Raw genomic sequence first — 23,616 nt, 5'->3', positions numbered from 1 at the left:
CCTACAAACCTGACTCAGTTACACCAGCTCTGTCAGGAGGAATGGGCCAAAATTCACCCAACTTATTGTGGGAAGCTTGTGGAAGGCTACCTGAAATGTTTGACCCAAGTTAAACAATTTAAAGGCAATGCTACCAAATACTAATTGAGTGTATATGTAAACTTCTGACCCACTGGGAATGTGATGAAAGAAATAAAAACTGAAATAAAAAATTCTCTACTATTATTCTGACATTTCACATTCTTAAAATAAAGTGGTGATCCTAACTGACCTTAGACATGGAATTCTTACTAGGATTAAATGTCGGGAATTGTGAAAAACTGAGTTTAAATGTATTTGGCTAAGGTGTATGTAAACTTCAGACTTCAACTGTATATATAACAGAAACGTAAAAAAAGTTTGGAACTGCCAAGACTCTTCCTAGAGCTGGCCGCCCGGCCAAATTGAGCAATTGGGGGAGAAGGGCCACTCCTCAGTAAAAGACACATGACAGCCCATTTGCCAAAAGGCACCTGAAGGACTCTCAGACCATGAGAAATAAGATTCTTTGGTCTGATGAAACCAAGATTGAACCCTTTGTCCTGAATGCCAAGCGTCACATCTGGAGGAAACCTGACACTATCCCTACGATAAAGCATGGTGGTGGCAGCATCATGCTATGGGGATGTTTCTCAGCGGCAGGGAATGGGAGACTAATCAGGATAGAGGGAAAGATGAACGGAGCAAAGTTACAGAGAGCCTTGATGAAAACCTGCTCCAGAATGCTATGGACCTCAGACCGGGGTAACGGTTCACCTTCCAACAGGACAACGACCCTAAGCACACAGCCAAGACAACGCAGAGGTGGCTTCGGGACAAGTCTCTGAATGTCCTTGAGTGTCCCAGCCAGAGCCCAGACTTGAACCCGATCGAACATCTCTGGAGAGACCTGAAAATAGCTGTGCAGCGACGCTCCCCTATAACCTGAAAGAGCTTGAGAGGATCTGCAGAGAAGAATGGGAGAAACTCTCCAAATACAGGTTTGCCAAGCTTGTAGCGTCATACCCAAGAAGACTCAAGTCTGTAATCGCAGCCAAAGGTGCTTCAATAAAATACTGAGTATAGGGTCTGAATACTTATGTAAATAAAGTATTTTCTGTTTGTTTTTTAAAATAAATTTGATAAAATGTCTTAACCTGTTTTCACTTTGTCATTATGGGGTATTGTATCTAGACTGATGAGTGCACTGAATACTTCCCGAATGCACTGTATTTCAGACCAGTTTATTGTTAATTACCCATTCTGACACTGACTGTGACTCCTTGCTAAGAGTTTCAGTGAGCTCACTAGCTGTAGGTGCTGATGTGTAGAGTGTGCAATCATCAACATACATAGTCATTTTAGCTGGTGGCTTATCATTATTGATGGATGGCAATTGTTTTTCCACCTCTTCCACACAAACTTGACCAAATTCAAAACAGCAGTTCTTCTCTTTCAATATTGTATATTCAATACACACAGAGATGGGCAGTATTTCTGTTACTTTTTAGTGTTTGTCATTTGTATTTCACTGGCCTAAACTAAACTAATGTATTTTCAAAATACTAAATACTTTTCAACAGTCCTGATACAAAATTATTTAGGGCCTTTTCGAAAATAAATTGAAATTGAAACAACTTTCCTTTTTACATTTACATTGCATTTTAGTAATTTATCACGGGGCTCTAACAGTTTTCACAGATAGTTTCTTAACAGGTGAATGTTTGTCAACAATTTGCAAGAATAATTGTGCAAAAACTCAAAGTGCTGCATCTGGATTCACCTCCTTATACACATCAGACCAACATCTTCGACAAACGCGTTCTGAGAAAACATTTTGTATGATTTCTTATGAATAACTTTAGGCCCTGCCTTTGGTACTTTGGCTTTCCTTGTTATTGCCACAATCTTATGATCACTACAGCCAATGGGAACTGATATTGCTTTGGAGCAAAGTACTGCAGCATTAGTGAAGCCGACTGCTGATCAATACAAGAAGATGTCACAGATCCAACACTATTGGAGTACACTAGTTGGCTGAGTGATAACATGGTTCATGTTACATGCATTAGTCACAGTAAGAAGCTTCCTCTTGAGAGGACAACTAGATCAATGTTCAAGTCACCTAGAAAATACATTTATCTCTTAGCATCAGAGACCTTGTCTAACATCACACACACATTCTCCTAGAGAGAGAGAGAGACTCATGCACCAATTCATGTTGTTACTCGTATGACCAGAGAATGTGAAATACTCCTCGATATTAGAAAGACACAAGCCATTAACCTGTAGTGACACCCCATCCCGTGAACGGGACCGTTGTCATTATCTGACACTAATTAGCATAACGCAACGGACATAAATCTTCCTAGAAAATATTCCTATTCATGAAAATCACAAGTGAAATATATTGGAACACAGCTTAGCCTTTTGTTAATCACCCTGTCATCTCATATTTTCAAAATATGCTTTACAACCAACTCTAGACAAGCATTTGTGTAAGTTTATCATAGCCTAGCATAGCATTATGCCTCGCTAGCAGCAGGCAACCTTGTCACGGAAATCAAAAAAGCAATCAAATGAAATCGTTTACCTTTGATGAACTTCAGATGTTTTCACTCACGAGACTCCCAAGTAGACAGCCAAGGTTCATTTTTTCCCAAAAGATTATTTTTGTAGGCGAAATAGCTCCGTTTGCTCTTCACGTTTGGCTGAGAAATCGCCCGGAAATTGCAGTCACCACAACCCAAAAAATATTCCAAATTAGCTCCATAATATCAACAGAAACATGGCAAATGTTGTTTAGAATCCATCCTCAAGGTGTTTTTCTAATATCTATTCGATAATATATCCGTCGGGACAATTCGTTTTTCACTAGGACCGATTGGAGTAATGGCTACCTCTGTATTTTACACGAGAATCTCTCTCGGAGCCACCATGTGACCACTTACGCAGTGTGGCCGCCTACGGTTATTCTTCAACAGAAATGCGTAAAACTACGTCACAATGCTGTAGACACCTTGGGGAATACGTAGAAAGCGTAAGCTCGTTGATGGTACATTCACAGCTGAATAGGGAGTCATTGGAACGCAGCGCTTTCAAAACCTGGGGCACTTCCGGATTGGATTTTTTTCAGGCTTTCGCCTGCAACATCAGTTCTGTTATACTCACAGACAATATCTTTACAGTTTTGGAAACGTTAGAGTGTTTTCTATCCAAAGCTGCTGTGAATTATATGCATATTCTAGCATCTTTTCCTGACAAAATATCCCGTTTAAAACGGGAATGTTTTTTCCAAAAATGAAAATACTGCTCCCTAACACCAAGAGGTTTTAATAACGACGCAAGTCTATCGATACATGAACTCACTCATAAAAACAGCAGCTCTTTGCTGTATTCATTGACAGCCTCTCTCTTGTCATGGTTTAATTTTTTCAATGTTTTATCTCACACGGTAGTTGACTATCAACTTTGCTGTGGGCTCATGGAAGCTGCAGACACAGTGATCTGAGCTATCTGATTGGCCAGCGGTAGGCCTCTAGGTGCACTTGATTTGCTGTCTTTTCCTGCTGGGTAGGGGAGTTTGTTCATTCAGACACATCAAATGGTTCAAAATGGGAGCACTTCGACTACCCGGAGTGCAGGGCAGCTGAATCAAGTGGGCAAAAAGGCAAACTCATCTCCATCCACTGAATCAGATGGCTCATTTATCACAAAACCCTCTGATACTGCCAACAACTTTAATTACTTTTTCATTGGCGAGATTAGAACACTTAAGCATGACATGCCAACAAAAAACTCTGAACATTCATATCCAATCATAACTGACCAAATAATGAAAGACAAGCAATGTAATTTTGAATTCTGTAGTGAGTGTGGAAAACGTGAAAAAATGATTGCTGTCTATCAATAATGACAAACCACCTGGTACTGACGAGCATGGAAAATTACTAAGGATAGTAGCCGACTATATCTCCAGTCCTATTTGCAATCTCTTCAATCTAAGCCTACAGTAAATTGTGTGACCTCAGGCCTGGAGGGAAGCAAAAGTCATTCCATTATCCAAGAATAGCAAAGCACCCTTTACTGAATCAAACAGCTGACCAATCAGCCTGCTACCGACTGGTGTTTGATCAGATACAATGCTATTTCACAGTAAACAAATTAACAACAGACTTCCAGCCTGCTTATTATAGGGAAGGGCACTCAACATGTACAGCACTGACATAAATGACTGATGATTGGTTGGTTGAAAGAAATTTATAATAAAAAGATTGTGGGAGCTGTTTTGTTAGGCTTCAGTGCAGCTTTTGACATCATCAATCATAGTCTGATGCTGAAAATACGTATGTGTCATGGCTTTACATCCTCTGCCATATCTTGAACCTGTCTAATAGAACACAGAGGGTTTTCTTTAATGGAATCCTTTCTAACCTAAACCAGGTAGTGTGGTATACCTCAAGGCAGCGGTCTTGATCCTTTACTGTTTTCTAGCCTTGAGCAAAGCCTGTGTGTCTACTGTATGTATGCTGATGACTCAATGTTATACACATCAGCTACCACAGCAAGTGAAATCACTGCAGCCCTTAACAAAGAGCTGCAGTCAGTTTTAGAATGAGTGGCTGGTAATAAGTTAGTCCTAAATATATCAAAAACTAAAAGCATTGTATTTGGGACAAATCACTCGCTAAACCGTAAACCTCATCTAAATACTGTTATTAAAAATGTGGCAATTGAACATGTTGAGGAGACTAAACTGCTTGGTTTAACCCTATACTGTAAACTGACATGGTCAAAACATATTGATGCAACGGTTGCTAAAATGGGGAGAGGTCTGTCAGTGATACAGCGCTGCTTTGCTTTCTTGGCATCACAATCAACCAAACAAGTCCTACAGGCCCTAGTTTTATCATACCTGGACTACTGCCCAGTTATATGGTCAAGTGCTGCAAAGAAGGACATAGGCTAATTACAGTTGGCCCAGAACAGAGCAGCACAGCTGGCCCTTAAATGTACACGGAGGGCTAATATCATGAACATGCAGGTCAATCTCTCCTGGCTCAAAGTAGAGGAGAGATTGACTGCATCACTTCTTGTCTTCGTGAGAGCTATTGACGTATTGAAAGCACCGAACTGTCTGTTCAAACAGCTAACACAGCTCAGACACCCATACGTACCCCACAAGACATGCCATCAGGGTTCTCTTCACAGTCCAGAACTGAGGCTGGGAAACGCACAGTATTACATAGAGCCATGACTACATGGAACTCTCTTCCACATCAGGTAACTCAAGCTAACAGTAAATTCAGATAAATAAAACAGATAAAACACCATCTCACGGCACAACACAGACTGTGAAGAGACACACACACACACACACACAAATTGTAATATTGAATTGTTGAAATATTGTACATTTTATATTGTGGATGTGTAATGGGGGAGCAGTGTAAACTTGTATAGTGCACAATGTCTTGTGTGATGTATTGTTTTATTTATGATGTAGACTTGTTTTGTTGTGATGTGTTGTTTTGTTCCTGTTTGGACCCCATGAAGAGTAGCGGATGCTTTGGCAGCAGCTAATGGGGATCTTAATAAAATACTAATATGTGCTTTTATATGTGTAGCGTGAGTACACACATCATTCATCTCAAATATGAATTTTGCTTTCAGCTCTTCAATCTCTCTGAACGACGCCATGACATCACCCGCATGAATCCAAAGGTGTACATGTTTTTATTTTCTGTATCAATTCTGTATCAGTTCCACTTTCTGTGACTTATTATATTAACATAATTTTCCTATCTTCCTCACTATTTTCCCATGACATTCAGGTCCATGACTTCGGGTGGCCTGATCTCCATGCCCCTCCCCTGGACAAGATCTGTGCCATGTGTAAGGCCATGGAGACCTGGCTGACCTCCGACCCCCAGCATGTGGTAGTCTTGCACTGCAAGGTCAGGGTTCGCCCTGCTTTTGACTGGGTTTTAAACGCCAGTTTTGTTGTTTTAGGGGCTTTTAAAGAAAACACAAAAAAACAGAATGCTGGGTTTACCCAGATGACTTGCATTGACTTTACAGAAGCTCTTTGATATATTTAAGGGCAATATGTAATCTCATCTTTGTATCTTTTCACTGTGAAGTTTTGAAATCGCTGTGAAGTTAGTGGTCAGAATGTTCTTATAAGGGTAGTGACGTCCATATCTTTACAGCAGTAATAATCAGTTTAATGCCTCAAGCCTTAGGCTAAAAACAGTTGGTACTTTATGTCCTGATGGCACGGATCTTCCTCTTCCAGGGCAACAAGGGCAAGACAGGAGTGATTATTGCAGCCTACATGCACTACAGCAAGATCTCTGCAGGGTAAGTGTCCTGTCCTGCATCCAAAGCCACAGTTTCCATGCTGAGCATGGTTTAAGGCTGTAGTAATGGAAACTGGCTTGTTCATTGGCTCAAGCCTGCTGCATTCATGTACTTCTGTTTCTTAAGAGAGCCCATAATGGGAAAGTTATGTAAATGTTGTATAATTCTCTCTATGAAGTATGTATTCTTCTTGTGCAGTGTGTCGGTTTGATTCTGTGTTTCTGTGTTTGAGCAGGGCAGACCAGGCCCTTAGCACACTGGCCATGAGGAAGTTCTGTGAGGATAAAGTCTCGTCCTCCCTCCAACCGTCCCAAAACAGGTAAGGACTATCTACAGACATTTTGTCTGTATCACGAACCCCATCTTTAAATTTTTTGTCTGAAGTGATGTGGGCTTACTAACCCCCCCCGCCCTCTCTCAGGTATATCTACTACTTTGGGGGCTCCTCTCTGGGGCGATCAAGATGAACAGCAACCCACTGTTCCTCCACCAGGTCCTCATTCCCACACTCCCTAACTTCCAGGGCGAAGGAGGTGAGGCCATGCGATGGGCACTACGCATTTGTTCACTGACTGACCTCATCAGATAAGACCACTCATTCTCCTACCTCAGGGAGCTGAGTCGGTTTTGAGTCTATGTTTACAGTAGACTGTGGTGTGTGTGTGTGCGTGCATGTGTGTGCGTGTGCCAGGTGTGTGTGTGTGTGTGTCTATGAGTGCATGTCTCTGCACAAGGCTCTGAGATATGGCCCTGTGAATGACAACAGTGTTTTCACATGGTCAAGTTCACCCTCCACCCACACACTGGCCTGTTTATCCTTAATCGTATGACAAAGGACAGGGGGAGAGACAGTCAGCACATTCCACTGTGTAACACTGAACACCGCCTCTCTTTATCGTTGCCCAGGTTACTTTCCCTTCCTGAAGATCTACCAGTCCATGCAGCTGGTCTACACCTCAGGGATATAGTGAGTCTGCATTACTTTATGTCCTACAGTATTATTAACCAACACAACTGACAGAAAAGCCATAGCTCTAACATACTGGACAGGATGTGCCTTTACTTTTCCTTGTCTGTGTGCGCCTATCTGTTTGTATTCATATGTTGTGTGTTGTTCACAGTGACTTGCAGGGTTCCGGGGGCCGAAGACTGTGTGTGACCATTGAGCCTGCATTGCTGCTGAAGGGAGACATCATGGTAAGTCTGAGTCAGACAGACAGTCTGACAGATTATTCCACTGTTTCTCAAGTTAAGTCACTGCCTTGCCAATGCCTGTTCAGAAAGTAGATTGATTCTCCTCTCCTGCATCTCATCTGTTGTTCTGCTCCCTTCCCACATCTCTGTCTCCCCTTGCAGGTGAAGTGTTACCACAGACGGGCCCAGAGTGCAGAGAGGGACACAGTGTTCAGACTGCAGTTCCACACCTGCACCATCCACGGGGCACAGCTGTGGTTCGGCAAGGGGGAGCTGGATGAGGCCTGTACTGGTATGGAGGGGGAGGGTCTGGGAAGAGGGCTTCTTGAGACATGTATGGAAAGGGTTTATTATCAATACAAGGCCTTCTTGGCAGTAACGGTTAAGCCAGTGTGGAACAATAAAACTTGTTGGTTCATTGTGGTGGTTAAGAGAAGTGGAAATTACTATATAGAACCGATGTGTCAAAATGAATCCCTCCGGGTTCATTGCTTAATTGTATAATGAACACACTAATTTCCTAATTCCCCTGTTTTTACTTTCTGTTAAATTACTTCCAGCTGAAATGTTGTGGCCTGTATTGTAAAAGCACCAGGGGATTATGTGGAAGTAATTAGCCCAATTGAACCAACCAAGCCACTCTAAAGGAAAACATTAAAACGCACCCGATAGATGTGGTCATTTCTTTTCTCAGATGAACGATTTCCCTCGGATGCAACTGTAGAGTTTGTCTTTTCATCTGGACCAGAGAAGATCAAAGGTTTGTTCTTACTATATGACTCATCTTCAGCTCTCTCATTTCAGGAGAATTTACAATGTAACAGTACCAGTGAACACAATAGCAGTTTGTATTAATGTGCTTGTGCTTAATCATATGTCTAATTATACACACTATCCCCTCAGGGCGTGAGTACCAGAGGAATGACCCTGCTGTCACAGTGGACTACAACACAGCTGACCCAGTGGTGCGCTGGGACTCCTATGAGAACTTCAACCAGCGCTACCAGGACAGTCTAGAAGGTACAGAAAGCCTCCCTGAATTTCTGGTGGGCTCTATCTCAATCATACAGCTTAAAGTAACTGCCCAGTGAAAATGTCACTTTTAAAAGTTAATATTTGATTAACTCATATCCAAAATAATGTTGTTGACTTGTCCTATACACTTCAAAATCCCTGCCTCAAACTTGTATCTCAAGCCAGAGAGGGATAACTAGGCCCAAAATCTGTCTTTCACCACCAATTTTTTTGCACACCGAGCGAAAGGTGTGTCAAATTTGGTCCCAAAAAATGTTTAATGGCTTATTTGCTACGTTAGGTTTATTTGATTGAATAGAAGTTTTGTAATGCTTAGGTAAGGTGAGTGTACTGATGAGTGTACTGATATAAGTAGGGCACGTGACATCCCGGCACCTTTAATAAAAAAAAATCTTTATATCAGAGTTGTGCTTGTTAATGCTATGAAGTATGCTTGGGACGTCCCAATCCCTAACCCCTAACCTTAACTGGTACCTTAACCATTTTAAACATCAACTTCAATGGGGGGTAGGGACATACCAAGGATCCCGGATAGCAAGGACTGTTGTGGTTGGTCACACATTTATCTGCCCTCTCATTGGCTAGAATTGTCCCAACTTAACATTGCCTCCTCCTGACTGCCTACCATTTTTTAAGACATTTATTTGTATTGTTAGAGTGGCCAATGGAGTATCTGTATAATATAATGGAACATCTGTACGCAAACAGACCATTTAAAAAATGCTTGCTATTTCCTCATAGAACATGATGCCATCTCCATGAGGAGGATAAGTTGGCCAATCAGCGGTCTAGAGGATGAGCTGGCCAATCAGCGGCCTACTTCTGTGAATATGTTTTATGACTGAGATACAGCCACACCATTTTGTTGTTGGGGTACACCCACCATTCCAACACAGCTGATCTTTAAGATACATAATCATTTAAACCATTTGGAAATAAAACCATTTCACTCATATCGTAAATAATTATAGGTCATATTTCATAGAAATATGGAAACACTGGGCAATTACTTTATGGCTATACTGTCGATACTGTACTCTGAAGGTACAGTATGTTAAATCTCTACTCTCTCTCAGACATAGCCCACACCAGGGGTCCAGTGGATGGCAGTCTGTACGCCCAGATAAAGAAACGTCGTTCAGGCCCAGGTTCAGGCTCCCTGACCTCCACCAATGGGAGTCCAGCAGGCACCAGTGAGGAGAGGCCGAGTCAGAACCAGCTCCTCTCCCCTAGCTCTGACTCTCTCAATCACTCCGGCCTCACTAGCCACTCCGGCCACTCTTCCCACTCTACGGCCCATCCAGAAGAGCCCAGAAGGCCCCCGCCCCCCACTCGGCAGGAGAGGGAGGAGCTGGAGCGCCTGCTGGGGGGCATCGAGGGGGAAAGGGACGACCGAGACAGGGAGAGGGAGACTGCCATCCTGGATGACGGGGACTCGTCCTCTCCCTCTGAGCGTACAGGTACCCTGAGGCTGGGCCGCTCCTGTTCCTGCCGGGTGGGCTACCGCTCCCAGCACTGTGCCGAGCCCGGTTGTGACCGACTCCACCTCATGCCCAACAGCTACTGCCTGGACAGAGCCCCGGGCACCAATGGTCATCCTGGGGCACCGCCCTCGGCTAACCCTGCCACCGCCCCCTCACACATGGACCTGTGCCAGCACTACAGTCCGCACCCTCACCCGGCCCTGCCTCCCCCTGATCTGGTGTGGGACCGCCAGCAGGGCCCGCCACATTACCTGCACCGCTCCTGCTCTGAGGGACCCTCTTATCACCCCTCTCTGTGCCCCTATCCATCCCAGGAGCTGACCCCTCACCCCCACTCCCACACCCTTCCTCCCGGGCGCCTGCTCTGTAGAAGTGATGACTATGGTCCATACCATCACCCTCCCTCACACACCCATCACCACCCTCACCACACCAAGTCCTCCGGCCCCTACCACGACATGCTGCTGCTGGACGGTCTGCCGCCCCCTGGCTGCCCCTGCCGGGACTGCCTCATCAGGAGGGAGGACTCAGCCTTCCGCGGTCTGCGGCTGGAGCGAGGAGAGAGCTTCCACTGGGACAGAGAGGCAGAGCTGCAGCATCGCGAAGCAGGGCTGAGGAGGGGGAGGGAGTCTGAGCTGCCCAGGGGGGTAGAGATGCACTGGGAGAGGGAGGCAGTGGGACTGAGAAGAGGCAGGGAGATGTCACTGCATTGGGACAGGGAGGCAGAGCTCCAATGGGAGAGAGAGAGAGAGGCAGACTATTGGCACAGGAGGGCCACAGTGTCTTCCTATGGGCCCCAGGGACACGAGCTCCCTGCCTTCACTTTTGACCCCCTGCCGTCAGGCCACCCTGCGTACCCAGAGCCGTCTCGCTCCCACGCCCACTCCCACCTGGATCTGAAGTACAGCAGCAGCAGCAGTGGCTACCAGACCCCCCACCAGGCCTACCCCTGCTCCCCCTACCAGCCTTCCCCCTCTGAAAGTAGGGGCTATGCCTCAGGCTACCAGTCTGAGTCTACCTCCCCTTTGCCCCCTCCTTCCACCCTGTCAGGCCCCTGCAGCCACACCACAGGGCCAGCAGACCACCACCCTGAAGCCCACCCTCAGCAGTACCTCTCCGACAGCCAGACAGGTGAGACAACCTCGACTGACAACAATTTAATGAAATTACATTTAAACCAATGTAGGAAATAATTGGTCAATTGTCAGTTCGGTGTCACATAAAATAATTCCCTATTTTCTCTGTCTTCCATAAGATGGAAGGGGGATGAGTGAGAATGTGGGTTGGAGAGACCACATCTCCCAGGGTTCCTTCAAGAGGATGCATCGAGATGTCCATGTCCCGTGTTCCACGCCTTATGACCGCTCTGGGCCACCCACTCCTGTTCATACCAGCAGCCCTCTGCGCACACAAGAAAGGTATTGTCTTCTTTTTAACATCTGCATGTCACATGTCAGTCGTGTGTGTCGATTGAAGACATGCTCCAGAACTTTGGCAACTACTAAGTATTTTTTTTATTTCCCACTTTGGGCTGGATGTGTCAATGTGCAGTTCATACATGCATAATCTGTAATTACTGTTTTACCTCAATTAGACACGAAATCCCTAATTTGAAAGCAACTGTTTTTCTCAAAGCTCTGCTGCCCCATTTTCCCTACATTTTCCCCCACGTGGGCCAGCCCCCTAGCAATTTGAGTTCTAGCCAATGAGCTTTAGCCCCTCACCATTTGAGTGACAGCTAGCAAGATGCACATACAGAAGAGCGAGTAATGACGTGGTGCACATATCTGCACATATGTGATGTAGTAGCAATTTTCGGGGACCACTTTTGGCTTATAAGCGCTACTTTCAGAACTACTGGCTAAATAAACTCAGCAAAAAAGAAAAAGTCCTCTCACTGTCAACTGCGTTTATTTTCAGCAAACTTAACATGTGTAAATGTTTGTATGAACATTACAAGATTCAACAACTGCGACATAAACCGAAGAAGTTCCACAGACATGTGACTAACAGAAATGGAATAATGTGTCCCTGAACAAAGGGGGGGGTCAAAATCAAAATTAACAGTCAGTATCTGGTGTGGCCACCAACTGCATTAAGTACTGCAGTGCATCTCCTCCTCATGGATTTGCCAGTTCTTGCTGTGTTATCCCACTCTTCCACCAAGGCACCTGCAACTTCCCAGACATTTCTGGGGGGAAATCGCCATAGCCCTCACCCTCCGATCCAACAGGTCCCAGACGTGCTCAATGGGATTGAGATCTGGGCTCTCTGCTGGCCATGGCAGAACACTGACATTCCTGTCTTCCAGGAAATCACGAACAGAATGAGCAGTATGGCTGGTGGCTGTCATTCTGGAGGGTCATGTCAGGATGAGCCTGCAGGAAGGGTGCCACATGAGGGAGGAGGATGTCTTCCCTGTAACGTGAGATTGCCTGCAATGACAACAAGCTCAGTCCGATGATGCTGTGACACACCGCCCCAGACCATGACGGACCCTCCACCTCCAAATCGATCCCGCTCTAGAGTACAGGCCTCTGTGTAACGCTCATTCCTTCGATGATAAACGCGAATCCGACCATCACCCCTGGTGAGACAAAACTGTGACTCGTCAGTGAAGAGCACTTTTTTCCAGTCCTGCCTGGTCCAGCGACAGTGGGTTTGTGCCCATAGGTGACGTTGTTGCCGGTGATGTCTGGTGAAGACCTGCCTTACAACAGGCCTACAAGCACTCAGTCCTGCCTCTCTCAGCCTATTGCGGACAGTCTGAGCCCTGATGGAGGGATTGTGCCTTCCTGGTGTAACTCGGGCAGTTGTTGTTGCCATCCTGCACCTGTCCCGCAGGTGTGATGTTCGGATGTACCGATCCTGTGCAGGTGTTGTTACAAATGGTTCTCCCATTGCGAGGACAATCAGCTGTCCATCCTGTCTCCCTGTAGCTCTGTCTTAGGCGTCTCACAGTACAGACATGGCAATTTATTGCCCTGGCCACATCTGCAGTCCTCATGCCTCCTTGCAGCATGCCTAAGGCACATTCACACAGATGAGCAGGGACCCTGGGCATCTTACTTTTGGTGTTTTTCAGAGTCAGTAGAAAGGCCTCTTTAGTGTCCTAAGTTTTCATAACTGTGACCTTAATTGCCTACCGTCTGTAAGCTGTTAGTGTCTTAACGACCGTTCCACAGGTGCATGTTCATTAATTGTTTATTGTTCATTGAACAAGCATGGGAAACGGTGTTTAAACCCTTTACAATGAAGATCTGTGAAGTTATTTGGATTCATACGAATTATCTTTGAAGGACAGGTTCCTGAAAAAGGGACGTTTCTTTTTTTAGTTTATAGTATGCAGAAGTACCAGACAATTTCCTTAAATAAAGGTTTCAAAATGTCATGTAAGAATATATTGCATATCTCTTTTAATGACTTTCAATTTTTTTTAGGCCCAGTCTAGGTGTACAAGGGAATGAAGTTCGATCGACTGACATAGTCAACAGTGACTTTGAATCTGCCCAGTCCCAGGATAGGCCCGATGGTACTGCTGCTCAAGTATCTCAGCTCAACCAGCAACACATCCCTGACCCCTCACAGTCTTCATCCGTGACACCCACACCTTCCCCTACCCAACTCAACAGCCACTGCACCACACCGACACATCCACCCTCACCCAACCAGCCCCAGCCCCAGAACGACTGTACCACACTCTCACCTACAACCAGCCAACCCAGCAACCACTGCCTCCCCGTATCACCCACTCAGGCCCCCCCTGAGAAAGTTAGCCCACCTGGTCCAGAGACAACCCTTCCTACAGAGACTGCTGCACTGCCTCCTCTTGCCCAGCACCAGCCACCCCTTGCCCAGCACCAGCCACCCAACCCCAACTCTGCAGCTGGCACAACGGGACCCTGCCCAGCTCAGGGCCAGCTGAATGGAGCATGTCCACCCAGGGAGCTGAACCCAGAGGTCCCTAAATCCATCTCCACCCCCACTAAGGCCCCTTCCTCCCCCCAGCCTCTCATCAGCAGTCTGGAGGGCTCCCCCTCCTCAGAACCTCCTGTGCCTGGCTTCGCCACCCTGGGCCGGAGGCTTATGCTGGGCACTGAGTCCCCAGGACCCCTGCAGCATTACCCTGGCATGGAGGGCAGTGCCAGTGGGCACTCTTCAGCCCCTGAGGGACATGACACCCCCACCTTCCCCACCGGCTGCTGTGCCCAATCTGCCCCCCATGTGCCATACTCAGGCTACACTGCTGTCACCATCCCCCAGCCCCCACTCCCAGAGAAACGGCGGCAGTCTGCCCGGCCAGGATCACCTAACGGCGGGGTGGGTACACTGAGGCCCTCCCTCTCACAGCACCATGTCACCTTCTCTCCAATGGTGGGGGAGATGGCACCTCCTGCAGGCCAAGGAGAAGGAATTATATCTCTGGAAGGAGAGATGGCAGGCAGAGTCAGTGTTAAGTTTGTCCAGGACAGCTCACGCTTCTGGTACAAGCCTGGCATCTCCAGGGACCAAGGTAACTTAAGTTACTTTTTAACTCGTCATAAAGAAAGCCGTTTGACTGTTATGCAATCAATATGCATGAAACTTTTTTTATGTCTATTTTCTGTTTGCCTGTAGCCATAGCTGCGCTGAAGGAGAGAGAACCAGGGGCGTTTCTTATCCGGGACAGCAACTCCTTCCAGGGTGCCTATGGCCTGGCACTGAAGGTGGCCATCCCGCCCGCTAACGTCAACAACCACAGCAGCAAAGGTATGACTCAACAACTGCCCAAGCCTTTTGCCTTCATCTCAACACCCTACATTTCCTCGACACAAAGCACTTCAATTTCGGCTAGCTAATTAGTGTTCTTCATGTTCTCTCCCTAACACACACATGGTAGCCAATCCATTAGAGCAGCTGGTGCGACACTTCCTGATTGAGACGGGGCCCCGTGGAGTGAAGATTAAAGGGTGTCAGAATGAGCCCCATTTTGGTGAGATGTTCACATTAAGAATAGTATACTCTCAGTTTTGGGCTATATTGTTTTAGTTTTTTCAGTATTCAGCTATTTAGGCATTCATTCATTATGTTCCATAGTTGTTGTTCCCAATGGATCATTTAGTCTAAGGGCTCTATTCAGTCCGTATCGCAGAAGTTCAGCATTACAGCGAGATTGAAATTTAAAGGCAATGTTCCCACGTTAGTGGACACTGCATTCACAGTAAACGCTGAATATGTCGGCTCAATCAAAAATTACCTTTACATTTCTATCGTGCAATCGGTAACAATTCAACGATACAGATTGAATAGAGCCCTAAATGTCTGTGTTCCACAGGGAGTTTGTCTGCATTGGTGTACCAGCACTCCATCACCCCCATTTCTCTACCCTGTTCCCTACGGATCCCAGAAAAAGGTCTGCAGTCACTCACATTATGGGCTATTATTAGCTAGCCGGCTGGAGTCATTTTAATGGGAACCAGTCCCCACCGAAGTAAACATAAGCTGTTTTATAACCATTGATGCTAAGTACCCTCTCACAATCCCTAGGCAATTTGTGTAATAATAGTACATAGACATTTTATGTTTGTAGCACTTTTCACTGATACATAATGCATAGAATTATAACCTTCTGGCGAGGTTGAAATATTTCCAGCAATTTCCTCCAGATGGAGACAGAGTATAGATATTGATTCAAATACCTTTATCTAATTTGTACATCCCTGTGTTGCAGATCCCATTGGAGAAATGCAGGCGCTGCAGTCGACTGCCAGTAACATGAGCACTGCTGCCGACCTGCTGAAACAGGGTGCAGGTGAGTTCCCTAGCCTAGTCAACTACAAATGGCAGCATTCCTGCTGTTGTTGGTGAGAGACCCTGGTGTGTGTGACATATATGAACACCGTGGTGCTTTATAATGTAATACATCTTATTTTCCACAGTATATAGGGCGTAAAATATGTTGTAGTCCATGCAACTGATAATGATGGAGCAAGTCACGTTTTATACATTTGTATAATATACCAGTTTTTATCATATTCGTTATTCATTATGGGGAATCATATTCATTCAACAGTGACCTGCCAATTGCTAATGAAAATGCTTCTAAGCCTACCTCCACTTGTAAATTAAATCCATTTGTCTATCCTTCTGGATGAATGGAAAAATGTTTGCATGCATAATATGCATTTTGTCAGGTTATTGTTTTTGCTAGCTGACACTCAGGGGATGCCAGCACCAAACTATGTAGACGCCCCAAATAAGCACTGTTTATCCATTTATTTCAAAGGCAATACGCATGTGCAAACTATGAAATCCGCTCAATTAAATGAATGAAGCTAGCATCATGGAGAAGGCAGCAAAGCCCTATGCCTGTAACGTCCATCAACAGTGACTGGAGCGCATTTCAGTTAACGGGAAGGAAGGCACTGCATAAGACGATCGCGAAGCATACCCTGGCGACTTGAGGTTTTGATGCAGTTTTAGTACATTTGGGGATTTGAGCGAATTTTTTTTGAGAGAGAAAACAAATATTAGATAACAAAAAAATACTTAAATATAATTGTCTTTTCAATTTGACTTTCATGATAGCTATTTTGATTAGATTGTCATTAGAGTAAGCACTGCCTACCGACTGCACATCACTGACACACAGATGTGTTTGAGCAGTAATGCTAACAAAGCCCACAGTAAATTTAGTCGGTGAGTGAAGGCGGGGGAGGTGCATCTGCAACAGTCAAAAGTTAGGACACTGTGGGGGTTTTCCAGCAGTAAGGCTCAGGTCAATATGGCAGTGTCAACATAGCTGCTATTGTTTATAAAAGGTTTTCTTTAGAAATTGTTGAAATAAACTTATGTACCACCATATCACACTCACAAACTGAAAACATAACATGTGTACAATTAATTGATTAGATCTTAAATATCACTTATTTTTTATTCCCTGTAGCTTTAGATTCATGGCAAAGGTGGTTCCTGTTTCAGTCACGTTCACGTGGGTCAAGCAAAAACACCCTAATGATTGCTTAACTCAAATCAAATTTATAAAGCCCTTTTTACATCAGTAGATGTCACAAAGTGGTTATACAGAAACCCAGCCTAAAACGCCTAGACAGCAAGCAATGCTGATTTAGAAGCACAAATGAAGAAGCAATTTTAAAAAACATTTGTAGAGTTCATGCAATCGATATGTAGGCACATGTCGAACTATGTTTATCCCCATAATGCAACAAACTTTGAAAGGCGGTGACCGACTAGACAAAATGTATCTGCTTGAACGCGCCCAGCATAAGTAGTGTTGTGGTAATTTCAGTTCTTGAGGACAGTGAGCAGATGATTGCGGAAGAGTGCGCCTCTACATCGGTGTGGCCTGTGTCTGGCCCTGGGATGTCACCAGCTGCAGCAGAGTTCCGGAGGCCGGTCGGTTCTCTCCTGTCGACCAGCCGTAGAACATTCTGGAACAACACAATTGAACATTCCATAGATCACAGCATGGTAGAATACAACCCAGTATAACATTCTAAAACATCACATCAGACAGCACTGAATTACAGTACTGTGTTAAAGCAGTGCTTCTTAATCCTGGTGCTAGGGATCCAATAGGGTGCACATTTTAGTTTTTGCCCTAGCACTGCACACATCTGATTCCATAGCTAAATACGGTATATTACATCATTATAGTACATTTTGTGTGGTGTGTGTATGGACAGCACTGTCGCACACTCACTCTGCCACATATTCCAGTGGTGTCCAGGAAGTGACATCAGCGTCAGGCATGAACTTCCTGTTCATAGGCGTATCCAAGGTAATGCTGTCAGAGAGTGCAAAAGATGATTACAGACTGGTGTGAACGTGTGTCTGTTCGTCTGTGTGTGCGTCTGTCTTACGGTAGTATAGTGACAGCAGCAGCTTGTGGAGGGAGGCCACTGTTGGTTCCCGCTAGAGACTGACACAGCTGGTGGACCGCTGCCTTCGCCATACCATAACCCAACATACCTACACACACATGCAGAGGAGGGAGAGAACAATATATGTAATCTACTGCTCACATTCTTAATGGATGCCAATCATAAAAGCCAGGCAGTGTGTGTCTACCTGGGGTTCCGGTCAGGGCAGCCTGAGCTCCAGACAGTGTGAGCAGCCCCCCTTCTCTCAGGTGTCTGGTTGCTAGGTGACTGGAAATGGTAGACGTCCACACACTCTGCTTCCACATCAGATCACTGTTCTTATAGAGAGCTACACACACACACACACGATCATTGTTTTATACAGGGCTGAAGAGAGGGAAAGAGAGATCAGTTGTTGTGTGGGTGTCTGTCTGTGTCGAGCCCTGACCTTTAGCCTTGGCGCTGCCGCCGGCCCATCCTCCCGCCACACACAGGATGGCATCCACCTTCTGGTCGCCTAGCAATGACAACACATCCGCTGTCACCTAGGCAACACACACACACTCTCCATGATCAACATGGGCATACATACAGCACGTTAACACACACAGCCTGGCTTAATGTCCTCTTCTTCCCTCATCTCCTTCCCTTCACTCTGTGGTGTTGAAGAAAATAGCTGAGGGAAAGAGACGAGACAAGGAGAGGAGGAGCGGGGAGGGTCTCACCTGTTCTGCCTGGTCAGTAAAGGAGTCGGTTGGTTTGACTAGGATGTTGGCACTTGCCTCCTCATTGGCATTGATGTCAATACAAGCCACCCACTGGAGAAACACACACAGTACTGTAGGCAGGGCTGCAATTTGAGTATGGCTTCAGCTCGTCATATTCTATTTATTTAACCTTAGTTCGGTTAAAAGATCCTTGAGGTTAGAGTGCTCTTTAGCGAGGGGTACCTGGCCAGTTAAGACAGTTCCTAATTCTACTCCTACTGGCACCAACGTTACACCTTAAACCTGGGGGTATATTAATTCCGCCGATTTTGTTTCAAAACGTTTCTTAAACGGAAGCAAATATAACAAAACGATGAGCGACTTACCGGAATTTGTCCAATAGAAACTCGTTTTAGGGGTATATCATTAGTGCACACAAAGTAGCAAACCGTTTCAAAACGTTTGGCAACGAAAACGTGCGTTTCAATTAGACAAATTCCGTTCCGTTTGCTTTTGTTTGGTTACGTTTCTTCCTAGTGAATACTCCTTACAAGAGCTACCATAATAACAACACTAGAAATCTGACAGTCGGCCTCAGTTATATTTCTATACTGTTCATATACCTGCCGTTGTTGAAGCTAATATCGTTCATTGTAGCTTTACAAAGAACAACAGTTTGTCTGTCTGTCAATTCTCACCCAGTTTTTAGACTTGAAGTATTGGACACAAGTGGCTCCTAGTGCTCCTTTCCCGCCGTAGATGATGACTTTTCGTGCCTCTCCCGCCGCCATACCTATAGCTTCTTCGTCTGGTACGTTAACTAATCTCCAGTAGTCTGTCCGCGGACAGAAGGGGCTGTTGTAAGTTCTAGAACTAGACTATAAACTCCTCCGTTCAGACTTGGCTCTTCCACCTGATTGTGACTAGTTACCGCAGCCACAAAGTCATAATTATGGCTAAACCCCTCCTATTTCTACAATTGATCTTCTTAAAATCTGATTTTAAACCTTACTCTTAACCCTAATAACACTGATAACATTATGCGTAACCGTAAATTAAGAAGAAGAAAAAAAGTTGATTCATTAATGTTTACGATAATAGGCATTTTTGACTTTCTGGCTGTGGTAACTAGTGACCACCCTTCCACCTCAATGATCAGTTCACCCGGAACTAGTTACTAACCAAATACCGCCCGGAGGACCAATGGAGATTCTCCAAAGTGAAATCTGGCCAATCACTAAAAGAGTGTGAGCTCGTTTGCCCAGCAGGGGGAGTTGGGACGTCAGAGTACTAACTTTCCGTGTTGACTTAGCTGTTCCGATACCGTACAAAAAAAAACAGAACAGAATGAATTAATCACTAATGTGAGCTGATATAATTCCCATGTGATGCATAATGCATTATTATACAGTACTATGTAATGCCGAAAAACTTGCCTAGTTAAATAAAGGTTAAATATATACAAATGTCGAATTTGAAACTAAATCATTCTCTCACAGTTCCCTTCCTGAATGTTCTGACTTTTTCCTGTCCCACCCCTCTCCCGTCCAGCCTGCAACGTGCTCTACCTGAATTCTGTGGAGACTGAGTCACTGACAGGACCACAGGCCATCTCCAAGGCAACCGGAGCCACGCTGGCACGAAACCCCCAGCCAGCGGCCACAGTGGTCCACTTTAAAGTGTCTTCACAGGGTATCACACTGACTGACAGCCAGCGCAGGTAACATTACCACTGACAAAATCATATGGTCTAAATGTCACCCACATAAGTCATTAGTGATTAGGAAAGAAAACAGGAAGAAAGGTTGTATGGATGTATTGTGGTAGATTAGTACATATGATAGTGATATCAATGGTCACACTAAATGGTCTTTCTGTCTGTCTGTCTATAGGGTGTTCTTCAGGAGACACTACCCAGTCAACAGTGTGACTTTCAGCAGTATCGACCCCCAGGACAGGAGGTGGGCACTGGAGTAGCACAATAACACAAACCATTCACAAACAATTGAAATGTCAGTCAGCCATGACATATAACATGAATTACATGAAGACTGTGCCCTTATGCAATCTAATACACCTCGACCACCCTGTTTATAAACCATCTCAGCTAACCATCTAAACAAGAGAAAACATTGAGGCATATCCATTCTGTCATCACCATATTTAATTCATCCTTTGCTGTAAACCTGCGCATGGATCTGTGTGTGTGAGCTTGAAATATGTGTTTCTGAGTGTGTGTGTTTGTGGGAGAGAGAATGTGATGTGTTTATGCCTGGGCAATGCAGGCCGTGGCTGTGACTGCACCTGTACCCATGCCTGTGCTTGTTTGTGAGCTCTGTCTGTCAGTGTGGGTCTTGAGTCCGGTCTGTCTTTCTCTTTGCTTCAGGTGGACTAATTCAGACAGAACAACATCTAAGTAAGTGCTCTATGTGTGTTTGTGCATATGTTTGTTTGGGAGTGTGATGTGTTTGTATGTGTATTGATCGGTGTGACACGATGTTTGATTACCTGCATGGCATCATATTGCTTTTGTGCCTTTGCCATCATCCCAGTAAATACAGTGTCTGTTGATCACGGTCACCAATTCATGTTCACCAATATTCATGCTCACAGCTTCTGTTTTGTGCCAGTTCATAGGCTTTATGTACATTTGTGTAGTTCGATTATTATTTATTTTTATTGTATATTAGCTTAGGAGATATTATGATAGCCTGATCCACCATCCTGACCGCTACGCACTTCACTGAATCCGAGTAGCGGAACATAATGTACTATAAGCTCGCGAGATCAGGATAATCAGATGAGGCTAATATTATCCTTCCAGGTTCTACCTTCTACTACGGTAACTTTGTTTGGTTACCTGGCTCATATGTTAGTCTCAGCCTGTTCCTGTCTAAAGAGTTAGGCCTAGATTTGATTCAATCAGATCAAGCATTAACCTGCGATAGCAGACACAGATACAGCGGTTTTCGGAGGTGGAACTGCTTTGGAGCAACTGCTCCGCTTGACTCGTGTTAGAAGTTCAGAAACAGAAAGTGTAGGCTATAATAAAAGTAATTATGCTCAAAATGAAAAATCATTTCTACGAAATAATGAGGATTGCTATCATCATAATCGAGGTGTAGATTGCATCTCACATTCCAGTGTTCATACTTGTATACAAGGTTGCATAGAATTTCTCTTAATATGATTCCGTTCAGCCAATGGCAATGTCCGCTTTAGGTATAATGCCGGGTAGAGGTCGACTGATTATGATTTTTCAACACCGATACCGATTATTGGAGGACGGAAAAAGCCGATGCCGATTACCCGGCCGATTAAAAAATGATATGATTACGTAACATTCTGGCAAATTAGTTCGCAATGAGCCAGGCAGCCCAAACTGTTGCATATACCCTGACTCTGCGTGCAATGAACGCAAGAGAAATGACACAATTTCACCTGGTTAATATTGCCTGCTAAACTGGGTCAGTAGTTATAACTAGTGATTATGATTGCTTGTTTTTTATAAGATAAGTTTAATGCTAGCTAGCAATTTACCTTGGCTTCTACTGCATTTGTGTAACAGGCAGGCTACTCGTGGAGTTAGAGCGTTGGACTAGTTAACTGTGCGGTTGTAAGATTGGATCCCCTGAGCTGACAAGGTGAAAATCTGTCGTTCTGCCCCTGAACAAGGCAGTTAACCCACAGCTCCTAGGCAGTCATTGAAAATAAGAATGTGTTCTTAACTGACTTGCCTAGCTAAATAAAAGTTTTTTAAATTTGTATTATTATTATTATTTTTTTAATAATCGGAAATCGGCGCCCAAAAATATCGATTTCCGATTGTTATGTAAACTTGAAATCGGCCCTAATTAATCAGCCATTCCGATTAATCGGCCGACCTCTAATGCCGGGAGCCACTTAAGAATTTGACATCTCTGACACTGCCAAAACAGATCTGATTGAATTGAGCGTTTAGTAACAGAAGTCTCACTCATAGTATTAAACCAGTAAGAATGGGCATCAATATGTCTAAATAGGGGCTTGATTCAATCCGGAACGCAGAATAATTGCAATATAGTGCAATTTATATTTAAAGGTAATTTCCGATTGAGCCGACATATGCAATGTTTACCATGAATGCAGTTTCCGCAAACGCAAGAAACCTTGTTTTTAAATGTCAATTGCGTTATAATGCGGATATTTTGCAGTCAGGTTCAAATCTAGCCCTAGGTGTGTATTTCTAACCCTCTAATATCTATTTCCTCTCTCCCCCTCCTCCTTTTGTTCAATAGGGTGTTTGGGTTTGTAGCCAAGAAGCCAGGCAGCATGGCAGAAAACGTGTGTCATCTGTTTGCTGAGCTCGACCCGGAGCAGCCAGCCTCTGCCATTGTCAACTTCATCAACAAGGTGATGTTAGGGCCGCAGCGCAGGTAGAGAACCAAGCCAAAGACCCGTCACCAGTGTTACACTGTCAACAGTGTTACAACTCCCAAAGAGGAGGCTTCAAAACAAATGCTTTACAGACCCACAAAGCACCATTGGCGGTGGCCTCTTCTTAAAGACTGAGTTTTGGAACCAAAAGGCTCAACATTTCAAACATGACTGGCATTTTGAATTACCGTAATTGCTGGACTATTAAGCGCAACTGAATATAAACCGCACCCACTGAATTATTAAAAAATATGTATTTTGTACATAAATAAGCCGCATATGTCTATAAGCCGCAGGTGCCTACCGGTACATTGAAACAAATGAACTTTACACAGCCTTTAAACGAAACACGGCTTGTAACAAAAATTAAACAGTGGCCTACCAAGAAAGTCATTGGTCACTATCTTCCTCCTCCTGTGCACTGAAACCACTGAAGCCAACTCCTTCGGTGTCGGAGTTGAATAGCCTCAGAATTGCTTCATCCGATGTTGGATCGTTTTCATTGTCGCTCTCGTCACTTTCATCCGGAGGCAAATA

The 23,616-nt window shown here is 44.7% G+C and overlaps 2 protein-coding genes across 3 annotated transcripts in view; one reads left to right on the top strand and one right to left on the bottom strand.

The window, feature by feature from the left end:
- LOC112221624 (tensin-2) overlaps positions 1 to 23,390 on the top strand; it is a 53,213-nt gene extending 29,823 nt beyond the window's left edge. The window contains 22 exon segments of the mRNA XM_024383797.2: positions 5,692 to 5,742; positions 5,853 to 5,975; positions 6,317 to 6,381; positions 6,617 to 6,700; positions 6,803 to 6,822; positions 6,825 to 6,914; positions 7,288 to 7,348; positions 7,503 to 7,578; positions 7,738 to 7,867; positions 8,270 to 8,335; positions 8,479 to 8,595; positions 9,687 to 11,225; positions 11,350 to 11,512; positions 13,535 to 14,607; positions 14,712 to 14,843; positions 14,974 to 15,066; positions 15,409 to 15,486; positions 15,805 to 15,885; positions 20,215 to 20,383; positions 20,556 to 20,624; positions 21,050 to 21,079; positions 22,941 to 23,390. Of these exon segments, the coding sequence (XP_024239565.2) occupies positions 5,692 to 5,742; positions 5,853 to 5,975; positions 6,317 to 6,381; positions 6,617 to 6,700; positions 6,803 to 6,822; positions 6,825 to 6,914; positions 7,288 to 7,348; positions 7,503 to 7,578; positions 7,738 to 7,867; positions 8,270 to 8,335; positions 8,479 to 8,595; positions 9,687 to 11,225; positions 11,350 to 11,512; positions 13,535 to 14,607; positions 14,712 to 14,843; positions 14,974 to 15,066; positions 15,409 to 15,486; positions 15,805 to 15,885; positions 20,215 to 20,383; positions 20,556 to 20,624; positions 21,050 to 21,079; positions 22,941 to 23,082 (4,452 nt within the window). The 3' untranslated portion in view covers positions 23,083 to 23,390.
- LOC112221627 (dihydropteridine reductase) lies at positions 16,978 to 20,140 on the bottom strand. 2 transcript variants are annotated; one of them, XM_024383802.2, is made up of 7 exons: positions 19,362 to 20,127; positions 18,682 to 18,774; positions 18,405 to 18,501; positions 18,165 to 18,305; positions 17,957 to 18,065; positions 17,797 to 17,880; positions 16,978 to 17,524 (listed from the first exon to the last, which is right to left on the bottom strand). In XM_024383802.2, the coding sequence occupies exons 1-7, from the start codon at positions 19,452 to 19,454 to the stop codon at positions 17,425 to 17,427; spliced, it is 717 nt and encodes a 238-aa protein (XP_024239570.1). In that variant the 5' UTR covers positions 19,455 to 20,127; the 3' UTR covers positions 16,978 to 17,424. The 2 variants fall into 2 exon arrangements, with proteins under 2 accessions (XP_024239570.1, XP_024239571.1); XM_024383803.2 differs by lacking the exon at positions 18,682 to 18,774 and having other exon boundaries at positions 19,362 to 20,140.
- Positions 23,391 to 23,616: the final 226 nt, after the last annotated feature.

The sequence above is a fragment of the Oncorhynchus tshawytscha genome, linkage group LG22 (assembly GCF_018296145.1).
Source record: "Oncorhynchus tshawytscha isolate Ot180627B linkage group LG22, Otsh_v2.0, whole genome shotgun sequence".
Taxonomy (NCBI): Eukaryota; Metazoa; Chordata; class Actinopteri; order Salmoniformes; family Salmonidae; genus Oncorhynchus; species Oncorhynchus tshawytscha.
Note: the sequence above shows the minus strand (reverse complement) of the source record. Positions and strands in the feature narration are given on the sequence as shown.